Here is a 19,769-nt window from a genome sequence, read left to right on the forward strand (position 1 = left end):
GAGTGAATTTATCAGCGTCAGTTGTCTCTCCTCGTATTGATTCATTACCAAAATGATTCACTTACAAATGATTCCTCATTACAACTGCACTCAGTTCTTAGTAATTCACAATTTTAGATACACTATATAGTCAAAAGAATGTGGACACTGAAGCATTTGAAGGATTATTATGGAGTTGCTGCCCTACTATCTGCAAAACGACTCGATTCACATTAAGTCATGTGCCCTGAACTCCCGGAACTCAGGCACTTATCAGAGCTTTTATCATTCGCAACATTAGCTCATATATAAATGCCCATGGTCTCGGAACTGAATGTCTAAAAAACTGATGGTCAAGTGTCAAATACTTGTGAGATTAGATTAGATTAGATTAGATTAGATTCAACTTTATTGTCATTACACATGTACAAGTACAAGGCAACGAAATGCAGTTCTAGAAGAAACAAGCAATAATGACCACATTGGGAAAGAAGGAGATTCAGCACACAAGCACATAAACATGACAAACATAACATAGTCACACAACAAGCCACGGGTAGGGATGTTGGGATTGGAAAAGTAACCAAACTACGACAAGCAGCCATCTTGCGGTTCGCAGCCGATCGGCGCGCGCTAAGACCCGTCTCGCCGTATTGGTGGGGTTAAGCTTAGTCTGCTGGTGCAGAATTATACAACATGACTTACTTTGCTAAATATTTACTTGTATATCATTTTAAATTAGCTACTTAAATACACAGACCAAATAAAACAGGCTACTACAATTAAAAATAAAGAAACTGACCACAAAAACGACACAAAAATCCCACTCAGATGTTTTTATAAACATTTCGTTTTAATAATTTTTTAATAACGTTATTATACTATTTTTTTTCTTGGATTTAATGTAACATTTTTTATCACAAATCATAAAATCAGCAGAATAAATCGAGTGAAAAATTTAACCCTCCTGTTATGTTTACAGGTCAAATTGACCTGTCTTAACGTTTCAAAATCTAAAAAGATATAGTTAAAAGTATTTTTTGGTATGAAACTTCATTGATTTCACTTATTAAGCCAAGCAGGAGTTAATAAAGAGATATAAACAATGATTATTGGGATCTTTTGGTTTCTGACACTTTTGGATAATTAAACATTCAAATTGACGAGAAACGAACATAACAGGAGGGTTAATTTTTAAAAAAATAGCACTTATATTAGAAGAGAAGAGAAGGCTCACAATCCAAGTTTAATTCATCCCAAAAGTGTTGAGCTGGGTAGAAACCAGGGCTCTGTGTAGCCAACTGGAGCTCTTTTGAACAGAACTAGTTTAAACTGTTGCGCTTAGGGGAATAATCATGCTGAAAGAGCAATTTTTACACCATGTGGCAGAAACAACTACATTTAGTCATTAGAAGGGGTGTCCAAATACTTTTGACTATATAGTGTAAGTGTACCTTCTGTTCCAGTCTGCTCTGCACCAGAAGACAGCGACTGTAGGAGACCATTCTGCTTCAGAGCTGAAATCTGAAACACATCACACACACTGAGCACAGAAACACTAATTCATTCATACAATATTAATTCATGTTTTCACTGTCACTTACCGGTACAGATTTAATATACGAGTTGCCGTTGATACTGCTGGTGTCCGTGATGCCGTTACACATCTGTGGAACCAGATCATTACAGTTTAGCTTCAGTTTTAACACCGGATGCCCTTCCTGACACAACTGTCCATATTATTATTCAGGCTTGACACTGACAGGAGCGTCACCCAATGACTAGGCTGTTCGACCACCCTGTCCGGACATAACCGATCATGTCTGTGTGGACGCCCGGCCGACAGACAGCACAGCCATGATTAGGCCACAGTCATTGCTTGGAAATTAGGAAAAGACCTTTCCTGTACCAGCATGACTGTACCATATGCATGTAAAGACATAGTTTAATGAGTTTTGTGTGGCATAAAGCCCAGACCCCAACTCTATGATACACTTTTGGTATGAATTGGAATATCACCTGCAAGCCAGGCCTTTTCAGTGCCTTAAACACATATAGTTCAGACTAAACAGGTACAAATTCTCACAGACATGATTCAAAATTCTGTGGAAAGCCTTCATCAATGGTTGATGGAGGGAGTTACAGCCGTCAACTCCATAATAATACCCATGGTTTTGAAACAGGATGTCAAGCAAGCTTATGGTCAGGTGTCCATGTACTTTGGCCATACAGAATATTTCCACCTTATTTGTATGATTAAAAAGAGTATAATATTAAAATTCAACTTCTTACCAGCGTGTGCTTGGAGTGACCATTAGTTTGATCATCAGTCTGTTCCCATTCTTGAACAAAATCACTGAAGCTCTAAAATGAAACACAGAAACACACACACACACACACACACACACACTTTATTGCTTTAATAAATCTGTTACCTCACGTTGAGCTGGTAGAAGATTTTCCACAAGGGGGAGCTGTGGTGCTGTATAACCTAAATGTATTAAACCTTTAGTGAAGGGATCGTCTCTGACTTTATATCTACACGGTGGACCGACTACGTAGGAGTGTCTAATAGAGTGGACAGTGAGTGGACACGGCATTTAAAGACTCCAGCAGCGCTGCTGTGTCTGATCCACTCATACCAGCACAACACACACTAACACACCACCACCATGTCAGTGTCACTGCAGTGCTGAGAATCATCCACCACCTAAATAATACCTGCTCTGTGGGGGTCTTGACCATTGAGGAACAGCATGAAAGGGGGGTAACTACGCATGCAGAGAAACAGATGGACTACAGTCAGTAATTGTAGAACTACAAAGTGCTTCTATATGGTAAGTGGAGCTGATAAAATGGACAGTGTGTGTAGAAACAAGGAGGTGGTTTTAATGTTATGGATGATCCGTGTATCTCCCAGAGAGCAAAGCGAGAGGGTAAGACGAGCTAGAAGACAAACTATCTAGAATAGGGGCGTAAGCATTAGTACTGGACATCAGATTAATGGAAGAAGTTTGATCCACCCTACAACATGCAGAAGTTGAAGGAGCTGCTGGTAACATCCTGGTACCAGATACTACAAAACTCCATCAGATGTCTAGGTGGGTAGGAATTGTTTTGACAGCGTATTAAGCAGGTGGTCCTAATATTTTGGCTGATTTGGTGTGGGATTCCTACCAGACTTCATACTGGTTTAGAAATACACTAACCTCTATGCAGACTGGCACCGCCACATCTCTTTCCATGGCAGGAGTCGTGACGAGTCTCCAGCTGCAGATCACGTAACCAACATCACGTCTCCCTTCATCACAGCCCATTTACCTCCCATCCTGCACAACACCAAGAAAATATAATATAATAATAATATCATTCATCAGTGTTAGGTATAAAGTCAAACTGCAGAAATCACACATGAAACTTTTGCATAAATATTATGTTCTATCTATTTTATCTAGATCTATTCATGCACATTTCTGATTAAACTGATTAACTGTGATTAATTTTCTTTGCTTCTCATTTGCACATTTGTGAGATTTCAGCATCACAAAGCCAAACCAAAGTTTGCATTAATAATCAACAAATCTTATATATTCCAGCTCTGTGATAATAAATGTGAATTTTTACTTCAGAACCAAATCATACAAGAATAGAACTGCAGTTATATGATACCAATATAAATCTATTGTCTAATAAACAATCATTAATTTTTATATGTTAATTATTACACACTTATAAGCAATAATAACGCGTCCTGGCAAAGTGTCAAAATAATCTTTAATTACTAGATAAACTGACATGCACTGACATGCTTTTTATTACTAAACATATTCACACACATCAGCAGACATGTATAAATAAATGCATGATATATTTTATTGCTTTATTATTGTGTATTTCTGTATATTATTATATACGCACTAAACTGCTGCTGCTAATCAAATCTGGCTTCAGCTAACTGCTAACGTGCTATCCTTCTGTGTTCCCGTTGCTAGGTTACTTTATATTAAGATTACTTTGTCTTAATATCATGAACAATTTTAGATTAAATATGGAAATTACTTTTTATTAAGTAAACGAATATAAAATAACGGTATAGTTTTTACCTCTAGCTTCTCTCTCTGCTCCAATCTCGGCTTCCCTTCCCCCTGCCACTTTGAAACGGTTGCGCAATGCCTCATGGGAGATGTAGTCTTTCTCCTAAGAATTTCCGCCCGTCGTGAGAGAGTTGTTTACAGCAATGTTTTGACACCTCTGCTCAAATTAAACATTTAGCTGTTTTCTAAGTTAATTTAGTTTAAATCAACACATTTTTGTGCATAATTACTGTTTGTTTGTTTACTTATTTTACCAGTGGAGTGGGCAAAAGTTGCCAAAAGTATTCGCTTGAGTTCATCCTGAAAAACTTACCATATAGAAACACTTTGTAGTTCTACAATTACTGACTATAGTCCATCTGTTTCTCTACATGCATTGTTAGCCCCCTTTTATGATGTTCTTCAATGGTCAGGACCACCACAGAGCAGGTATTATTTGGGTGGTGGATGATTCTCAGCACTGCAGTGACACTGACATGGTGGTGGTGTGTTAGTGTGTGTTGTGCTGGTATGAGTGGATCAGACATGGCAGCGCTGCTGGAGTTTTTAAACACCTCACTGTCACTGCTGGACTGAGAATCGTCCACCAACCAAAAATATATTCAGCCCACAGCGCCCTGTGGGCAGCGTCCTGTGACCACTGATGAAGGTCTAGAAGATGACCGACTCAAACAGCAGCAATAGATGAGCGATCGTCTCTGACTTTACATCCACAAGGTGGACCAACTAGGTAGGAGTGTCATGGGTAGCCTAGTGGTTAAGGTACTGGACCAGTAAGCGGAAGGTCGCTGCTTAAAACCCCACCACTGCCAGGTTGCCACTGTTGGGCCCTTGAGCAAGGCCCTTAACCCTCAATTGCTCAGACTGTGTACTGTAGGTCACTTTTTTATTATGAATAAATTGGTATATAGAGTTTTTGCTTGTTTCAATAATGTACATTGTATTTATAAATCAGCTGATGAAAAATTAAGCTTTATGAGATTTAAAATTATTGAACTGATGACAATGAAATACGTATAGCAACAATTTAGAGGGGTGAACACTTTTTTAAGGCAGTGAAATGACTTCAACACACCATATGAATGCCATGTAGACTAGAAAAAAGACACCACTAAAAGTACCACTAAAGTTTTATTGGTTATTTAGTTTACATAACTGACATCATCATGCAGGGTGATGCAGTTACAGACACTTAATAAATATGCATTGTTTAGACAAAGACAGAGAGGACTCTGAAACCAGAGGAGAACCCAAATTAATTCAACCCTCATTCATTATTCTGGGTTTTAATTAATTTAGCTTCAATTTGATTGTTATTGTTGTTTTCACCCAAAACGTTTTACTTCTCCTCTGGTTCAGAGCCCTCATAAACATACAGAAGAAACAGGTGATGATTGTATATGCTGATTAAATAATGATTCCTAATAGTTATCAGCCAAGGAAGATTACATTAGAGCAGCTAAATGAATCAAAGTTTTACATCTGAGTGCTTTACGAAAGCATAAGTAGCTTAGTTAAATAATAATAAAAATAATAATAATGTCATGTAAGCCAGTATAGTCTCTGTTTAGCAGCTACAGAAAAAAAAAACATTTCAACTCAAACATGGAAATAAACAATCTGTGTTTCCATCTACCACATAACGTAAGATAAGATACTGAGAGTCTCGTACTGAAGTCAGAATATTTGTTATTGGGTGGGCGTGGCAGTAATGTAGGAGGAGTTTAACCCCCGATAGGAGCCTGCTCATGGCGTGTGACGTCAGCAGGCCATGACGGCCTCCGCGCCGCCGCTGTTGGTCATTCTGGTTCGGAGGTGATTAGCGAAGTCCACCTGAGTCTGAGATAGAACCCTGTTGATCACTGTTTTGGGGATCCAGCCCTGAAACAACAACAACAACAACAAGTTATATAGATACTCAGACTTAACGTTGAAGTTGTAGTCTAGTGGTTAAGATACTGGACCAGCAATCCAAACATCGCTGGTTCAAGCCTCACCACTGCCAGGTTGCCACTGTTGGGCCCTTAAGCAAGGCCCTTAACCCTCAATTGCTTAGACAGTATACACACAGTACTGTACGTCACTTTGGATAAAGCGTCTGCTAAATGCCGTGAATGCAAATGCTTGGTTTTGAGTCTGACAGTGAACAGTTTGGATTCCTATCTCGCCCATCGCTCAAAGATCCAAGCTAATTGAGTTACCCAGTGATGCTACATAAACAGTACATTGACGTGTCCCCAGATTAGGTAGCTGTCATGTGATAGAATTGTAAAATTAGCAATAAAGAACATGAAATACTTGCAAACTCACCTTCAGATCTAAACTGAGTAACCAGGTGAACTTCGTCTTGTCAGGATTTTCCGCGCTTGGCCGCAGTACAATACAGGTAGGTCCGTTCTCCCCCCTGTAACACCAAACACACAGGATTAGCATATCAGCTACTTATATAAGAACAGTAACCTTAATGTTACTCTGTAGATTTCTAGTGTAGGCTAGTTTTCCAGCTACATAGCTATTTAGCTATTTATTTGGCCTTTTAGGAGATCCAAGCACTCATTATGGCCTCAAATTCACTGTTGGGCATCAAGTTTCAAAACTTTGACGCTATTAATGGACATTATTATGATGTTGCCCCTCCTCCTTCCTTATCATATGCTTTTAAAAATTATTTAAAGTGTGTATGAATTTAGAAGAGCATTTGTAAGGTAAGGCACTGATGTTGAATTAGAAATGATTGGCTATGTCTGAGGGAACACCCCACGATGGATTGGCGTCCTGGCCGGGGGGTGTTCCTGTATTTCACCTGGTGATTTCAGTGAAACCGGCACCACAACCCTGATCTTTACAAAGAAGACCAGAAATAAAGTTACACGTGTAAAAACGTGTTGAACCCACCTGACGAAGCCCTTCTGCTCAGGCATGCTGGGATGCTTGGTGGACATCCCGGCTAGGAAGCATGTCGATCCTCTTCGTTTAGTACATCGCACACTGACGAAGTCCCGCGGGCCCACAACGTTCCCCGGGGTATCCCCTGACATCTCATGGGTCACCATGGTGTCCTGACCGATCTTCTGCAGGATCTGCCAAAAGCAACAGCAAAACAATCATTCCATTTCTGGAGTGGAAATTTGAACACACACTGAATTGTATTTTATATTATCCTCTTGAGACCCAGCGGTCACAAACGGGGACGTTACATTTTGGCTCTGTTATGCCTTATACCTCGTTCTGCTTAACTTAGACCTGTTGTCCAAAGCTTGGGTCTTATGCTGTATTTTATATTATATTTATTACTTAGTGTACTAGCAAAGTCAGGGCATGAAGTGTAAGTAAACCTTGCTTGACTGGGGACAGTAAAACTTGTGTTACAGCAGTTGTTTATGGATAGTGAAACTGGTTTTGGTGGTTCTTAGATTACACTGGATCATCTGGACAAATGTAGTCTCAGACGTAAGGGACAGAATTAGGGGTTCTTTTTGACCTTGACAAAGAGACCATTGTTCCATGTAGGTTCTACTTGCAGACGATGATCTTGGAAGCTAAAGTTGCCTAGAAATCAGTCCAAGTGAACTTTATGACTATGATCTGCTTCTGTACCAAGCTTCTGTAATTCTAGAGATGTAATCAGAATAGCCCTAGTTATACGGACACAGAGAAGGAGATTTATGGATCAATAAAGGATTCTAATGATTAAGCCACAAAAAACAACCCTCTCACCTTGACCTGTTTAACGTTGGGGTTCCACTCGCCCATCTGCTCCATGTTCCCCACCAGCTCCCCGTACAGCTCATCAGGCTGCTGATCCAGAAGAACCTCCAGTTTGAAGACCTTCCCAACGTCCGGAAGAACCTTACTCAGCACCTTATCTCCATTTAACTGTGAGAGGGCAAACAAACCTCTGGATTAGATCTTAAACCCCAAACCCAAACAGCACTGGTACCGTGTTTAGACTCGGCCGTCTGACTGAGGTAAAGGTGAAAAGGTGATAAGAAAATACGGCAGACACCACAAACGGTGTGGAGATATGAGAGGGGAGGAGGATGTGAAGATGGTTCATCATTATCAGTCTCAGCAGCAGGATTACAATTCTGAAATCAGAACTGTTGTTTTGAATACGAAATGAATTAAAATATTACAAGGTAAATAATATTCTTATAACATTGTGGCAACAGTTTCCCTTCCTCTTTCAGCATGATGACGCCCTAAACACAAAGACACGGTTTGACTATTTGTGTGCAAAAGAGCACCAGTTGCTCTACACAGAACCCTGTTCTCAACCCAACCCAACACTTTTGGAATGAATACCACTGACTCTATTGACTGAATTGGCACAAATTCCCACAGACACACTCTAAAGTCTTATAGAAGAGATTCCCAAAAGAGTGGATGATATTAAAGCTACAAAGCAAAGAGCGAGCAATTTACTCTTGTCCAATAAGCTCATGATCTGGTGTCCCAATACTTTTGGCCATGTAGTGTATCTTATAACAGTAAGTTTAAACATGTATATAATATATAGTGCATTATTTCTATATACTGGTGTTGGGTGGTGAGACGGTAAATTACATTGGGATCCCGGGTTCTAATCCCAAGCTGTGCTGTCAGCCGGTCGGGCATCTACATACAGACTTAATTGGCTATATCTAAAGAGGGGGATGGCGAGGACTAGTTATGATTTGCTGTCCTGTCTGGGGTATTTTACTGCACTGTGCCCAGCAATTCCAGGGTCTCACTGTGACCCAGATCATGTAAATAAAATACTTGCAGAAAGTGGCTTTTACAAAAATTCAAGGTAACACAGGATTACATGATCATGGACTAAAGGGTTGTTTGTGGGTCCCCCCCAAAAAACTGATGTTTATTTAGGGGCCCCAAATAATAATAACCTGCCCCTGATTGTAATTTAATAATGTGAATTAAAACTTACAGTCTCGATTTCAGTCTGCCAGCCGTCGGGGTCGCTGAGGATGCTGATGGATTTCTGAAGCGCCTCCTGACCCTGCTGTACAAAACACTGCTCCGATTCACTCAGGGTCTCTTCCTGTATTCTACTGCCTGCACACAAATACACACACACACACAAATACACACACACACAGCGGTAGGTAAAGGTCACATGGCATGGCGGTCTATTATGCTTGCCCACCACCTCTGAGATCTCGGTTCGAATCACAGAGGTGCTATCGGCCAGCCGAGCGTATACAGGTTTCCAGGTGGAACCAGTCTCCGTATGAACTCACTTACTGTCTGTTTAACCACTGCTTTATCCTGGTCAGGGTCGTGGTGGGTCCAAAAAGCAGGAAAAACCCCAGACAGGTTGCCAGTCCATCACAGGGCTCACACACATTCACACACATTCACACACACACACACACACACACTCACACTTAGGACACCAGTCACTACATTTAACCTGGCTGCACAAACATGGGTGGAAACCCATGGACACTGGGAGAACATGCAAACTCCACACAGAAAAGACCCTGGGAATCAAACCCAAGCCCTTCTTGCTGTGAGGCAACAATGCCACTCACTGTGCCAATGTGCTGCCACCCTATTGACTCAGTAGGACTCTATAGAAATAGAATTCCCATTAGAATTTGCTGATTCAGCTGATGATGATTCTACTATACATGAGATACTATAGTTTTCTTGTGTGTGTGTGTGTGTGTTGAATTCTTACAGAGCAGTGAGCTGCGGCGGCGGATGTGGCTGACCCAGGCGCTCGGTCCAGGCCCGGACAGTTTGCTCAGCTCATGGTGGATGGCCATCATGGCGTTCCTCCTCAGGCCTGCGAACACACACGGAGGTAATAAAATTAATAACCTACAGCAGAAGATCATCTCAATCACACCAGAACTATCATAAGATTCTAGCCATTAACATCAAAGTCTACAAAGGAAAGACGGAGCGATTTGATATAGTGTAAATGAACGTGGTTTTTGGAATGAAACATCCTACAAGATCATAGTCAGACGTCCCAATACTTTTGTCCATATAGTGTATAATAGTAGATAATTTCAGCACTATATGGAACACGCAGTCAGTATGCATGGTTTCTAAAAGCTCAGTCAGATGTAGAGGAAGCACGTGTGATGCGTCTTCTTACCCGTCATGTTCCTCGTGTGTCTGTAGGAAATGCCAGCGAACAGCTTAAAGGTCGCGGGCAGCATGGTGCAGCTTCACCGATGAATGAATAAGGGAACTTAATCTGACAGCACAGAGCTTCTCTGAGGGTCCGAGCGTCCCTCAGCTCTATATAAACCCGAATCGAGTCAAGGCCGTACGCGTGCCGCCCCGCTCACCCCTCCTCCCTCCATCAGCCTTCAGAGTCAAGGATGAGCATCGAACATGACGAGTCTTCACACACCGTAAACATGCTGCCTCAGATAACGCACAGTGCCCGAATACGGCCCGCGGAGAGCACGGGCGCGCGCCCACACACCCTGTAGTCTAAACATTTATTAAAATACAGAACAGACCGGAAACTAGCACATATGTTTAAGACAGGGGTGAGAGGGTCAAACTGGCTCTGTTACATCAGTGTGCCATTTATATTCAACCCTGATGCCCCTTTACTACCATTATTCCAGCCTCCACTCTTCTGTGATGCTTTCCATTAGGTTTTAAAACACGACTGTGGGAATTCATTTCCACTCCATTTGGGACTGATGTTGATGCTGATGTGATAGCATAGGACATCAGAACCCAAAAAGGAGGAACATCAGAACATCAAAAGGAGGGGATCACACCCCTAAAAGGACGACATCAGACCCCAAATGGAGGACATCAGATCGCAGAAAGGAGGACATCATGCCCCAAAAAAGGAGGACATCAGACCCCAAAAAGGAGGACATCAGACCCCGAAAAGGAAGACATCAGACACTGAAAAGGAGGAACATCAGACCCTGAAAAGGAGGAACATCAGACCCTAAAAAGGACGACATCAGACCCCAAATGGAAGACATCAGACCGCAGAAAGGAGGACATCAGACCGCAGAAAGGAGGACATCAGACCCCAAAAAAGAGGATATCAGATCCCAAAAAGAGGGACATCAGACCCCTAAAAAGAGGACATCAGACCCCAAAAAGGAGAACATCAGACCCTAAAGAGGAGGGCATCAGACCCTAAAAAGGAGAACATCAGACCCTAAAAAGGAGGAACATCAGACCACAAAGAGGAGGAACATCAGACCACAAAGAGGAGGAACATCAGACCCCAAAAAGAAGGACATCAGACCCTGAATGGAAGACATCAGACCGCAGAAAGGAGGACATCAGACCCCAAAAAAGGAGGATATTAGATTCCAAAAAGAAGGACATCAGACCCTAAAAAGGAGGACAGGACAGTGGGTACTCAGGATCGCGTCTGCAGCACACATATTAAAACCTTAATGAATTAAATTGTGATGCAACCAAATGAACTAGAAAATCAGCACATTATTGAATGTTCTAGTCATCCAGTCAGCTTCCAAAGGAGGACAAATACGTGTCCATCTAGGTATTGAGCTGGACTGTGGACAGGCAGATAAAAAACCGGTCTGTCCACCTCAAAATCGGCCGTATGGACACCCTAAGGCATATAAAGTTATGAGTCGACTTTCTCTTTGGAGGACACTTATAACCATAATCATGTTATTTTAGCATGAATGCTAACAGGAACTCTTTAGAGCTTTAGCATTTGGTAAAGCAACTCATAAAAACAGCAGAGCTTTCGCGTAAAGCCTGTAAACAGTGATTCAGCGACTGCGGACACATCAACGCCGTTTTCTTTGCGCACACCGAGCTGCAGCCTTGCTCTCCATGGTGTCCACACTCATGGGAAAATATTAGCTTAGTGATTTGGAATCCACACACGATCACCCACCTACACACACACACACACACACACAGTCAACATGTTCAAGAGCACTGGAGAGATAAATGAACGAGGCTCATGGCTAAAGTGACCTTAACCTCCAAACACGCAGCACGATAATTTACTCCTCAGACCTTCTGCTTCATGAATTAAACGTTAAAAACAGGAAAGTGTGACGGATTCTTGGAATTGTGTTCGACTCTTATCTGTGAATATAAATGCCAATAAAATAAAAACAAAAAGCAATGAGCCCTTGAAATTTTTGCAATAATTCAACTGTATAAAAGAAATAATATTAGGGAAGGACCTTTCCTGTTCCAGCATGACTGTGCCTTTGTGTAGGAAGCATACATCGATCAGTCATAACATTAAAACCACCTCCTTGTTCCATTTTATTAGCTCCACTTACCATATAGGAGCACTTTGTAGTTCTACAATTACTGACTGTAGTCCATCTGTTTCTATACATACTTTTTTAGCCTGTTTTCACCCTGTCTTTCAATGGTCAGGACCACCAAAGTGTGGCATGTGAGGAGATGATGGGCAGATTGAATTGGACAAGTGATAACGTCATGGAACAATGGGATAGTTTCAGTAAATACCTGTCTGGAGGGCACAGCCAAACATTGTAAAGACTGATGAACGAACATAACCGTACCGGAGATGGTGTACAACTGCCAGTTTTTTTTTGTCAGATGCCTTGTTTATTTGTATACCTGCCTGATTGTGAATGTATGTGTGTTTGTTTTTCTTTCTTGCTTTTTTTTTGTTGTTATTTCCTTCTTGTTTGCTGAATACCACATTTTATGTATTTTTTAAAAATCTAATAAAATTTAAATTCTAAAAAAAAAATATGCTGAGAATTAACCACCTTAGCATAGAAAAATGAAATTAATCCAAAAAATATCAGTTACTTTTGTGGCCAGAAAAAAACCTTCGTCCGGCGAAGAATTGGAGGATTTTCGGATTCAAGGACGCTCTGTCAAACTTTCCCTAAAATATTCACTTTAGAGGACAGCTCTGCTTTTGAATGAGACTAGTTAGCTATATCAGTAACAACGAGTTGATCTGATGCCCCGAACAAGCTTCCAAACTCAAAATACATACAAGGAAATCTGTATTTGTCAGATTTACTAACATTATACACACGCAAGTCAAAATAATCATTCAGAAATCCACCACGACCCACACGCGATCAGTCACTCAGTAATACACAGCACACCAGTCACGTTTTATAGGGCACAATCAAAGAACCTTTTATTTTCTCCATTTATTTTTGCCATAATCTTAAACATGTAGCTTAGTTATCATTCTAAATCCTCGTCACCACTTTACACATCTGAATCTAGAAGAAAGCACTTATCACCACTGTAGAAGTGTCTGAGAAACACAGAGAGCTGAAATGACTTCGGTGTGGAGGGTAAATGAGTGGGACGGGTACGCTGAGGTATGCTGGTTAAAATGAACCTGGTTTACTGAGCTGCTGTGTAAACAGTACGGTGAGAACGTCTCGGTTCGGGGAGCGGGACCGAGACTGGAAGGAGAGCTGTGTTCCAAGAACACGTCTGACCAAGTTCTGAAGATGAGTGGACAGGAGATGATATGACATGTCAGGTTTTCAGGCATCCGGGTCTTCCAACGGCGTGTGACTGTGAGACAAGGCGACTGGAACTGTGTTACCATTAAACACGCACCATAAAAGACTTCATTATCCAAAATTATAACCAAATTGTTTGATATAATGACTTTCTGAACTGTTTTAACTCGACACGATGCAACACGACATGAAACTTGTGTGAGAGTCTCTTCGCAAAACTAAAGAGAACGAAAACATAGAACGTCATTTTGCTTGGGAAATTTTACTGGCGATATGATCTGTGACTGACATTTAAAATTAATTTTAGATAATTCTGAGAATACAATAAAATAATTTTACAAAAACGATTAAAACAAGGTCGATACGGGCCGCTCATGGGGCGCAGCGGTAAAAACACACGCTGGAACCAGAGCTGGGATCTTGAATACATCGTATCGAACCCTTAGCTCTGCCTACCGGCTGGGCTGAGAAACCACATAAACAACGATTGGCCTGTTGTTCAGATATGGGCAGGACTAAGCCGGATGGGGTCTCTCTCATAACTAATGCAATTACGACCTCTGCTGGCTGATTGAAGGCGCCTGCACAGAGTTTTGTTTTGTTTTTTGTCTCATTGACAGTTTACTGCAGTTTTGGAAAATAGAAAACTGATTGTGATTGTAAGGAGCATCAAAGTCTAGTGTAAATAAAATGAGTTAAACACACAATTTAAGCTAACTGGACTGAACAAAATACGTTCGGCGGTGAGTAAACGGTGAGTAAAATCCACAAGTGTATGCAACAGCTTGTTTTTTCTTTAGCTGCAGTAGCCGGTACTTCCACGGTGCGCTAATTTCAACTGAATGTTTACCGTAACACAAGTACAGTCGCCTCGTCTCACAGCTACCCGATAATTAGCATGTCAGTTTCGAACCCATCATGACACACGACGTAATTTCATTCTTAACAAATAATAATAATAATTAATAATAATAATAATAAAAATACATCAATCAGTTTTGGCACGTTAGCCTGACAGGATTCTCCGCTAGCATGAGCGCAACGGCACAGAGACATGAGCAGGAGTGAAGACCAAGGGAGGCTAGGCTAATTCAGACCTATACGCTAAAACTTTTAATCTAGTGATCTATTTCATTCTATTTTAAAGGGAGGCGATCCAACAACTGCACTGAGCGCTCTGATTGGCTGTTGTGCTGTCAATTAGTATCACCTGGTCTGATGAGACCACGCCCACTTTCACTACTCCACCACTTTAGCACCTCTGGCTAATTCCCTTGTACTCCGTTATTTAGCACATAAGATGTGAGCGTTAGCATCATACAAGCTAACAATGTAAAATAAGAAAACTGTGGTTTAAAGGGACACTTTGTCTAAAATGCTAATGTGGCTAAAAACGAGCACGGCTAATGACAACTAATTTAACGTTATTCTCACTGGGAGTTTCTCATTCGTCAGTTTGGCAAAATAAGGAAGCTTTAAAGAAAAATAAGACGATTTTTGAGTCCACGAAAACTTTACCATCACAAGACCGCGCGGTTCGCTCTCTGTTAGCCACTTTAGCTTTTTCTTCAGTCGTGAGGGTCTGTCTGCAGATGTGGGCAAGAAAAATGTTAGCAAAATGTTTCCCCCTATTTATATAGCTAGCTGAAACGTGTTCATAATTTTAACTCCTAACGCTTCTCGAACTGTCTATCGTCTTCACTGCTCTCGTTAATTTACAAATAGACATGGGCAGTGAAAGCTCAGTGGTTAAGATACTGGACTAGTAATCAAAAGGTTGCCGGTTTAAGCCCCACCACCGCCAAGTTGCCACTGTTGGGCCCCTGAGCAAACGTTAATGCTAGATAGTAAACATGAGCAGAAAAAACATCTTCTGAGCTGGTCAAGGTCCCTGCAAAAACCAGCTAGCAAACACGAGTAAATCCTGACAATGTTTACATTTATAAAAACTATTTCTTTTGTTACTTATATTTATTGTTTAGTTGGGAGAGGGGGGGGGGTGTTTGTTTTGCTAATGTTAGCCATCTTGCTAAATGAGAAAGCAAGCTAGCTAACAAAACCAACAGGAATCACAACTGCAGCATCTACACTGCTAATGCTAGCCATTACAGCTAACAGCTAAAATATCGGACAACCCAACATAACCTGAGGTGATTTTTATATCAGTATTTAGTTTATTAATATATAACAGCTTATAACAAATGCTGACCAGTTAGCTAACAAGTTAATGTGTAATGTTTACTTTGCTTTCTAGATTTTGCTAATGTTAGGGACAATGTTAGCAGGTTAGCTATTATGACAGGATTTCTGAGGACAAAGTAGTATGTGTTCTATACATAATGTTAGCTTTTGTTTTTTTAGTAAAATATATAACCTTGCTTGTTAAGTTAAGCTAGCTGGCTTATATAAGCTAACTAGACCAGATCTTTGAGAGGATTTGGAAGTCATATTGATAATTATTACTGCTAATGCTAACTAGAGGGTTTTAAAGCCACATTTAGTAATGATCATCATGTTTACTGCTAATATTTGTTTAAAAGAATGAATTTTAATATAATGCTAGCAAGAAATAACCATGATAACCAACCTGTACTGGATGACTGAGGTCATGTTTGCCTTATAAATGTGTTAAATCATTACTAGTGATGGTAGGTAGCTTGCCAAGCTAGATTTCTAAGCTTTCTATGAGGATTCTGTGAGGATTTACGTCCCAGTCTGCAGACAGACCCTCCTTTTCCCAGGTGACGCACCTGGACGAGTGAGAAACAGAGACTGTTGGTCACTTGTGCTTATTTTTTAGGTCTAACCTCACTCCGAGGAACAAAATACGCCCACCTGAAGTCCAGATCCGTGTCGTATCTTTGGCCTGAGTGTACGTATGCAAGGCAATGTGGAGGTCGGAGGTGTGTCATATCAGCGAGTCGTTATTATGTGGACAAAATCGAACGTAAAAGAGCGTAAAAGTGTGTGTGTGGGTGTGTGTGTGTGTGTGTGTGTGTGTGGGTGATTGAAGGCCTGTGTGTATAATGTGTGGAGTCTCTTTATTTCACTCCGTCAGCCTTCCATCCAGAAGTGATGGGGTGAAACCCTCTCGCCCCCCGTTCCCCTGTGGAGGCCTTATTTAAATCCCCTGAATAATAGAGTTGAATATTTCGTCAGTCAGTTTGTTTTTTAAAATTCTGGTCCAGCGATCCTGAGGGAGCATGAGGTGAGCACAGAAAGTCGTCCTTTATTTAAAAAAAACGTAAATGAAAAAAAAAGAAACGTCTTTATCGTCTCCGAAGCAAAGTCACTTCGTCTGCTGCCGTCCGGCAGGCGGAAAGTGTCGGCGAACACAAGGACAGAAACAACATCCTCCTATGCCAGCCTGTGCAGGACAGGAGCTTTTTTCTCGCTATACATGGCTCGCTGTGGTTCCCTGTAGTCCCGCAGGCGTCCGTCCACTAGGGGGCGAAGTTTGACACAGAGTCAACGCTGGAAGACGAGACTCGAACGCGAGCGACGGTTGCCTCTGGATGCTGAAAGAAAGAAAATAAAAGGCTTTACTCATTATGTTTAACAACATGTGGACTGCTGCTGACTGGTTTTACATTGTCTATACAGCGGTACCTTGTAACTCAACGTCCCCTAAACTCAAATCTTTAAACTCTGCGCCCTTTGTCGAGAAATTTGTATCCTTAAACCGTTTCCGTTGATTGAATGGAATACGGTATTCCAAGATCAAGCAACTTCATAATTAATAAGCATTAAAAAAACAATAAAGAAGTAAAGTGCAGGTTTTATTGTACAGTATTTTATATTGATTTTTAACTGTTTTCAATTGTATTTAAGTGTTTTTAAATTAAATTTAAATATTATTTTCAGTGTATGAGTGTCAAAAACAACCACATTATTAGCCTTAACAGGTTTCCCAAACATCCTTTTAGGAAAAAATTTAAACAAATTTGGAAAAAATCCCCTATTGGTATGGACAGGGCCTCAAATGAAGTGTGTCCAATTTGTAGTGATTGCTGTTCTTATATAGGACCAGTAACATAGGTTTTATTTTAGCTTTTTTTCAGCTTTTCATAACACACCAACCACTGTGGAAGAAGGAGAAGAATGGACAAAGATTGCAGAGGAGTCAGAGGCCCATTAGCACTTTCTGATATCATTTATGGATGTTCTACCAAGAACCAGGGTTAATTATTCATGAATAATTTGATGTTTTAATTATATGCACGTCAACATAATACAATCTAAAGTAAGCAGAGTTGAATAGTTTTGACTGAAAAAAAGCTTTCACTGTAAATGCAGAACGTTATTTAGTCTCCCAAGTTTGTTGATTCTATTAAAAGGTAAACCAGACTACAATCAAATGTAGCCAAAGATAAACCCAACGTCCCTCACTTTATTTACCTTTTACAGTCTCAATAAAGTCCAGCCACAATAAAAAAAATGAACCTTGACTGATTGACAGTGGATCCCTGATACACATGCATGCACACGTGTGCACAAAAGGCTTCAGACTTCCAAACACATGTTGTGGCCTCTTTGAGCCCATTTTCTGCCCATTTTGACTTAAAAATTTTGATTCATACCCAAAACTTTATTTTAAACTTAAAAAGTCCGTACATATTTCATCCTGAAGTTTCCTAGAACATAGGGACAGTGATAGCCTAGTGAGTAAAGCTGTGAGTTACCAACAGGATAGTTGCAGGTTTAAATCCCGGCTCTGCCATGCAGGCACTGTTGGGCCCTGAAGCAAGGCCCTTTTATTCAGCCCTAAATTATCCTTATATTTATTATTATCCAAAATTAAACCAACGATCAGTAAATGTTAATGCCTGCAGTGATCCACCAGGGGGAGCTGCAGCACCATCAGTGCCCACCCTTCCTCACCCTGACATACTGGACCTGAATAAATCATGTGGATGAACAGTACCTGCTGGTCTGTAGTTAGCTGTTGTGTTCTCGGGCTGGTTCCTCTGTATGTGAGGAGGAGGAGATCCTCACATTTCTCCTGAAGATTCGGTCCAGCAGGCTGCGGCGTGGAGCCTCGGGCGGTAGAGTCCAGTCCAGATCTGGAGATCTTATACCCAGAGGCCCGAAAACGTTAAGGTCACTAAAACACTCCGTCTCGATCATCTGCAGCACAAGCAAGAGGGAAAAAAAATAAATAATCACACTTTTATTATTATAAAGCACAGAGGAGATAAAAACGACCATGACATTATTTTCTAATCATTTCAAACAAGTAGAACATTTACGAAGACACTATCAGTGCTTTATTAGTTTGATTCCTGTTAATGTTTAATCATTACAGAGTAAACAGATGCTGTAGGATTAATATAGAAGCTAAACATTGTGCTGTTACACACAAGCACGGTAAGAGAACTCAAATGGTGAGCACGTACTTTGTCCCTAGATACAATCTCACCACATCAGGGATACTAAAACAAACCCTCGTGACTTTGACCGTGTTTAAGTCTGACCATGCAGAGATACAGACCTCATTCTGCCACGGGATGGAGACGCTGCCGGTGGCGAACTTGGTGTAGAAATCATTATCGGTTTGGTCCAGATTCACTCCTTTAACAGTTGAGAACTGCTCAATGTCCAGAACGTCCTTACAGTAGACCGCCCTGGGCTGCAGAAGGTAGATTGAGAGGTAGCGTTTAGAGCATTCAGTAAACACATAGGTCAAACATGTTCGACGTGTCCAACGGAAGATCTGCTGGACTCACATCAGGCACGAAGGAAGGTTCCAGGATTCCAGCCTCTAGTCTTTTGAAGTTGATGTTCTTGAAGAAGGGGTGAGCTTTACCCTCCGCCGCGCCCTCAGCCTTACAGCCTAGCCTCTGCTTAGGGTCTTTGGCTAAGAGCTGCTCAAACACACAAATACATCAGCAAACTATAGTCAAGTTGAGATTGACTACAGCTTGTAACTTCTCTGTGCCCATATAAATTAGGCTAGTTTGACCGCACCATTACAAAGAACATGGAACAGTGGTCTCTCTAAAGTGGTCTCAGCCTTTTAACCCGTGGCTTCATAATAGCTTTATATTTGTATTTGTATATTTGTATTTAGTGCTTCTGATCCAAGTTTCCTCCTAGCATCAGTCAACAGTTTGGGTTTTCTCCCTTATCTTTGACAAAGGACCACTGTTCCATGTACATCTTAATAAATGCTGTCAAACCAGCTCAACTTACACTGTCACAAGGTTCAACGACATTAGAGAACGTTCTACACCACCACGTT

At 41.0% G+C, this 19,769-nt stretch overlaps 3 protein-coding genes across 4 annotated transcripts in view; all 3 read right to left on the reverse strand.

Moving 5' to 3' along the window:
* Positions 1 to 4,159, reverse strand: part of elmod3 (ELMO/CED-12 domain containing 3) — a 10,722-nt gene extending 6,563 nt beyond the window's left edge. Inside the window, exons 1-5 of the mRNA XM_062999529.1 lie at positions 4,083 to 4,159; positions 3,189 to 3,308; positions 2,272 to 2,343; positions 1,584 to 1,646; positions 1,434 to 1,503 (exon numbers count right to left, since the gene is read on the reverse strand). Coding sequence (XP_062855599.1) covers positions 1,434 to 1,503; positions 1,584 to 1,646; positions 2,272 to 2,343; positions 3,189 to 3,296 — 313 coding nt within the window. The 5' untranslated portion in view covers positions 3,297 to 3,308; positions 4,083 to 4,159. The remainder of the gene's footprint in view (positions 1 to 1,433; positions 1,504 to 1,583; positions 1,647 to 2,271; positions 2,344 to 3,188; positions 3,309 to 4,082) is intronic.
* A 1,038-nt stretch (positions 4,160 to 5,197) lies between these two features.
* star (steroidogenic acute regulatory protein) lies at positions 5,198 to 10,284 on the reverse strand. The gene is made up of 7 exons (XM_062999570.1): positions 10,183 to 10,284; positions 9,757 to 9,864; positions 9,001 to 9,128; positions 7,791 to 7,949; positions 6,969 to 7,153; positions 6,384 to 6,477; positions 5,198 to 5,954 (listed from the first exon to the last, which is right to left on the reverse strand). Exons 1-7 carry the CDS (start codon positions 10,244 to 10,246, stop codon positions 5,835 to 5,837), a joined length of 858 nt encoding a protein of 285 aa, XP_062855640.1. The 5' UTR covers positions 10,247 to 10,284; the 3' UTR covers positions 5,198 to 5,834.
* Positions 10,285 to 13,156: 2,872 nt separating this feature from the next.
* The window catches only part of grk5l (G protein-coupled receptor kinase 5 like), a 46,144-nt gene continuing 39,531 nt past the window's right edge, over positions 13,157 to 19,769 (reverse strand). The window contains exons 13-16 of one of the 2 annotated variants that reach the window (XM_062999494.1): positions 19,255 to 19,392; positions 19,020 to 19,157; positions 18,524 to 18,655; positions 13,157 to 17,046 (exon numbers count right to left, since the gene is read on the reverse strand). In XM_062999494.1, the coding sequence (XP_062855564.1) occupies positions 16,972 to 17,046; positions 18,524 to 18,655; positions 19,020 to 19,157; positions 19,255 to 19,392 (483 nt within the window). In that variant the 3' untranslated portion in view covers positions 13,157 to 16,971. Of the gene's footprint in view, positions 17,047 to 18,452; positions 18,656 to 19,019; positions 19,158 to 19,254; positions 19,393 to 19,769 lie in introns of both variants that reach the window. The other variant, XM_062999493.1, reaches the window with a different exon arrangement.

The sequence above is a fragment of the Trichomycterus rosablanca genome, chromosome 7 (genome assembly GCF_030014385.1).
Source record: "Trichomycterus rosablanca isolate fTriRos1 chromosome 7, fTriRos1.hap1, whole genome shotgun sequence".
Classification (NCBI taxonomy): Eukaryota; Metazoa; Chordata; class Actinopteri; order Siluriformes; family Trichomycteridae; genus Trichomycterus; species Trichomycterus rosablanca.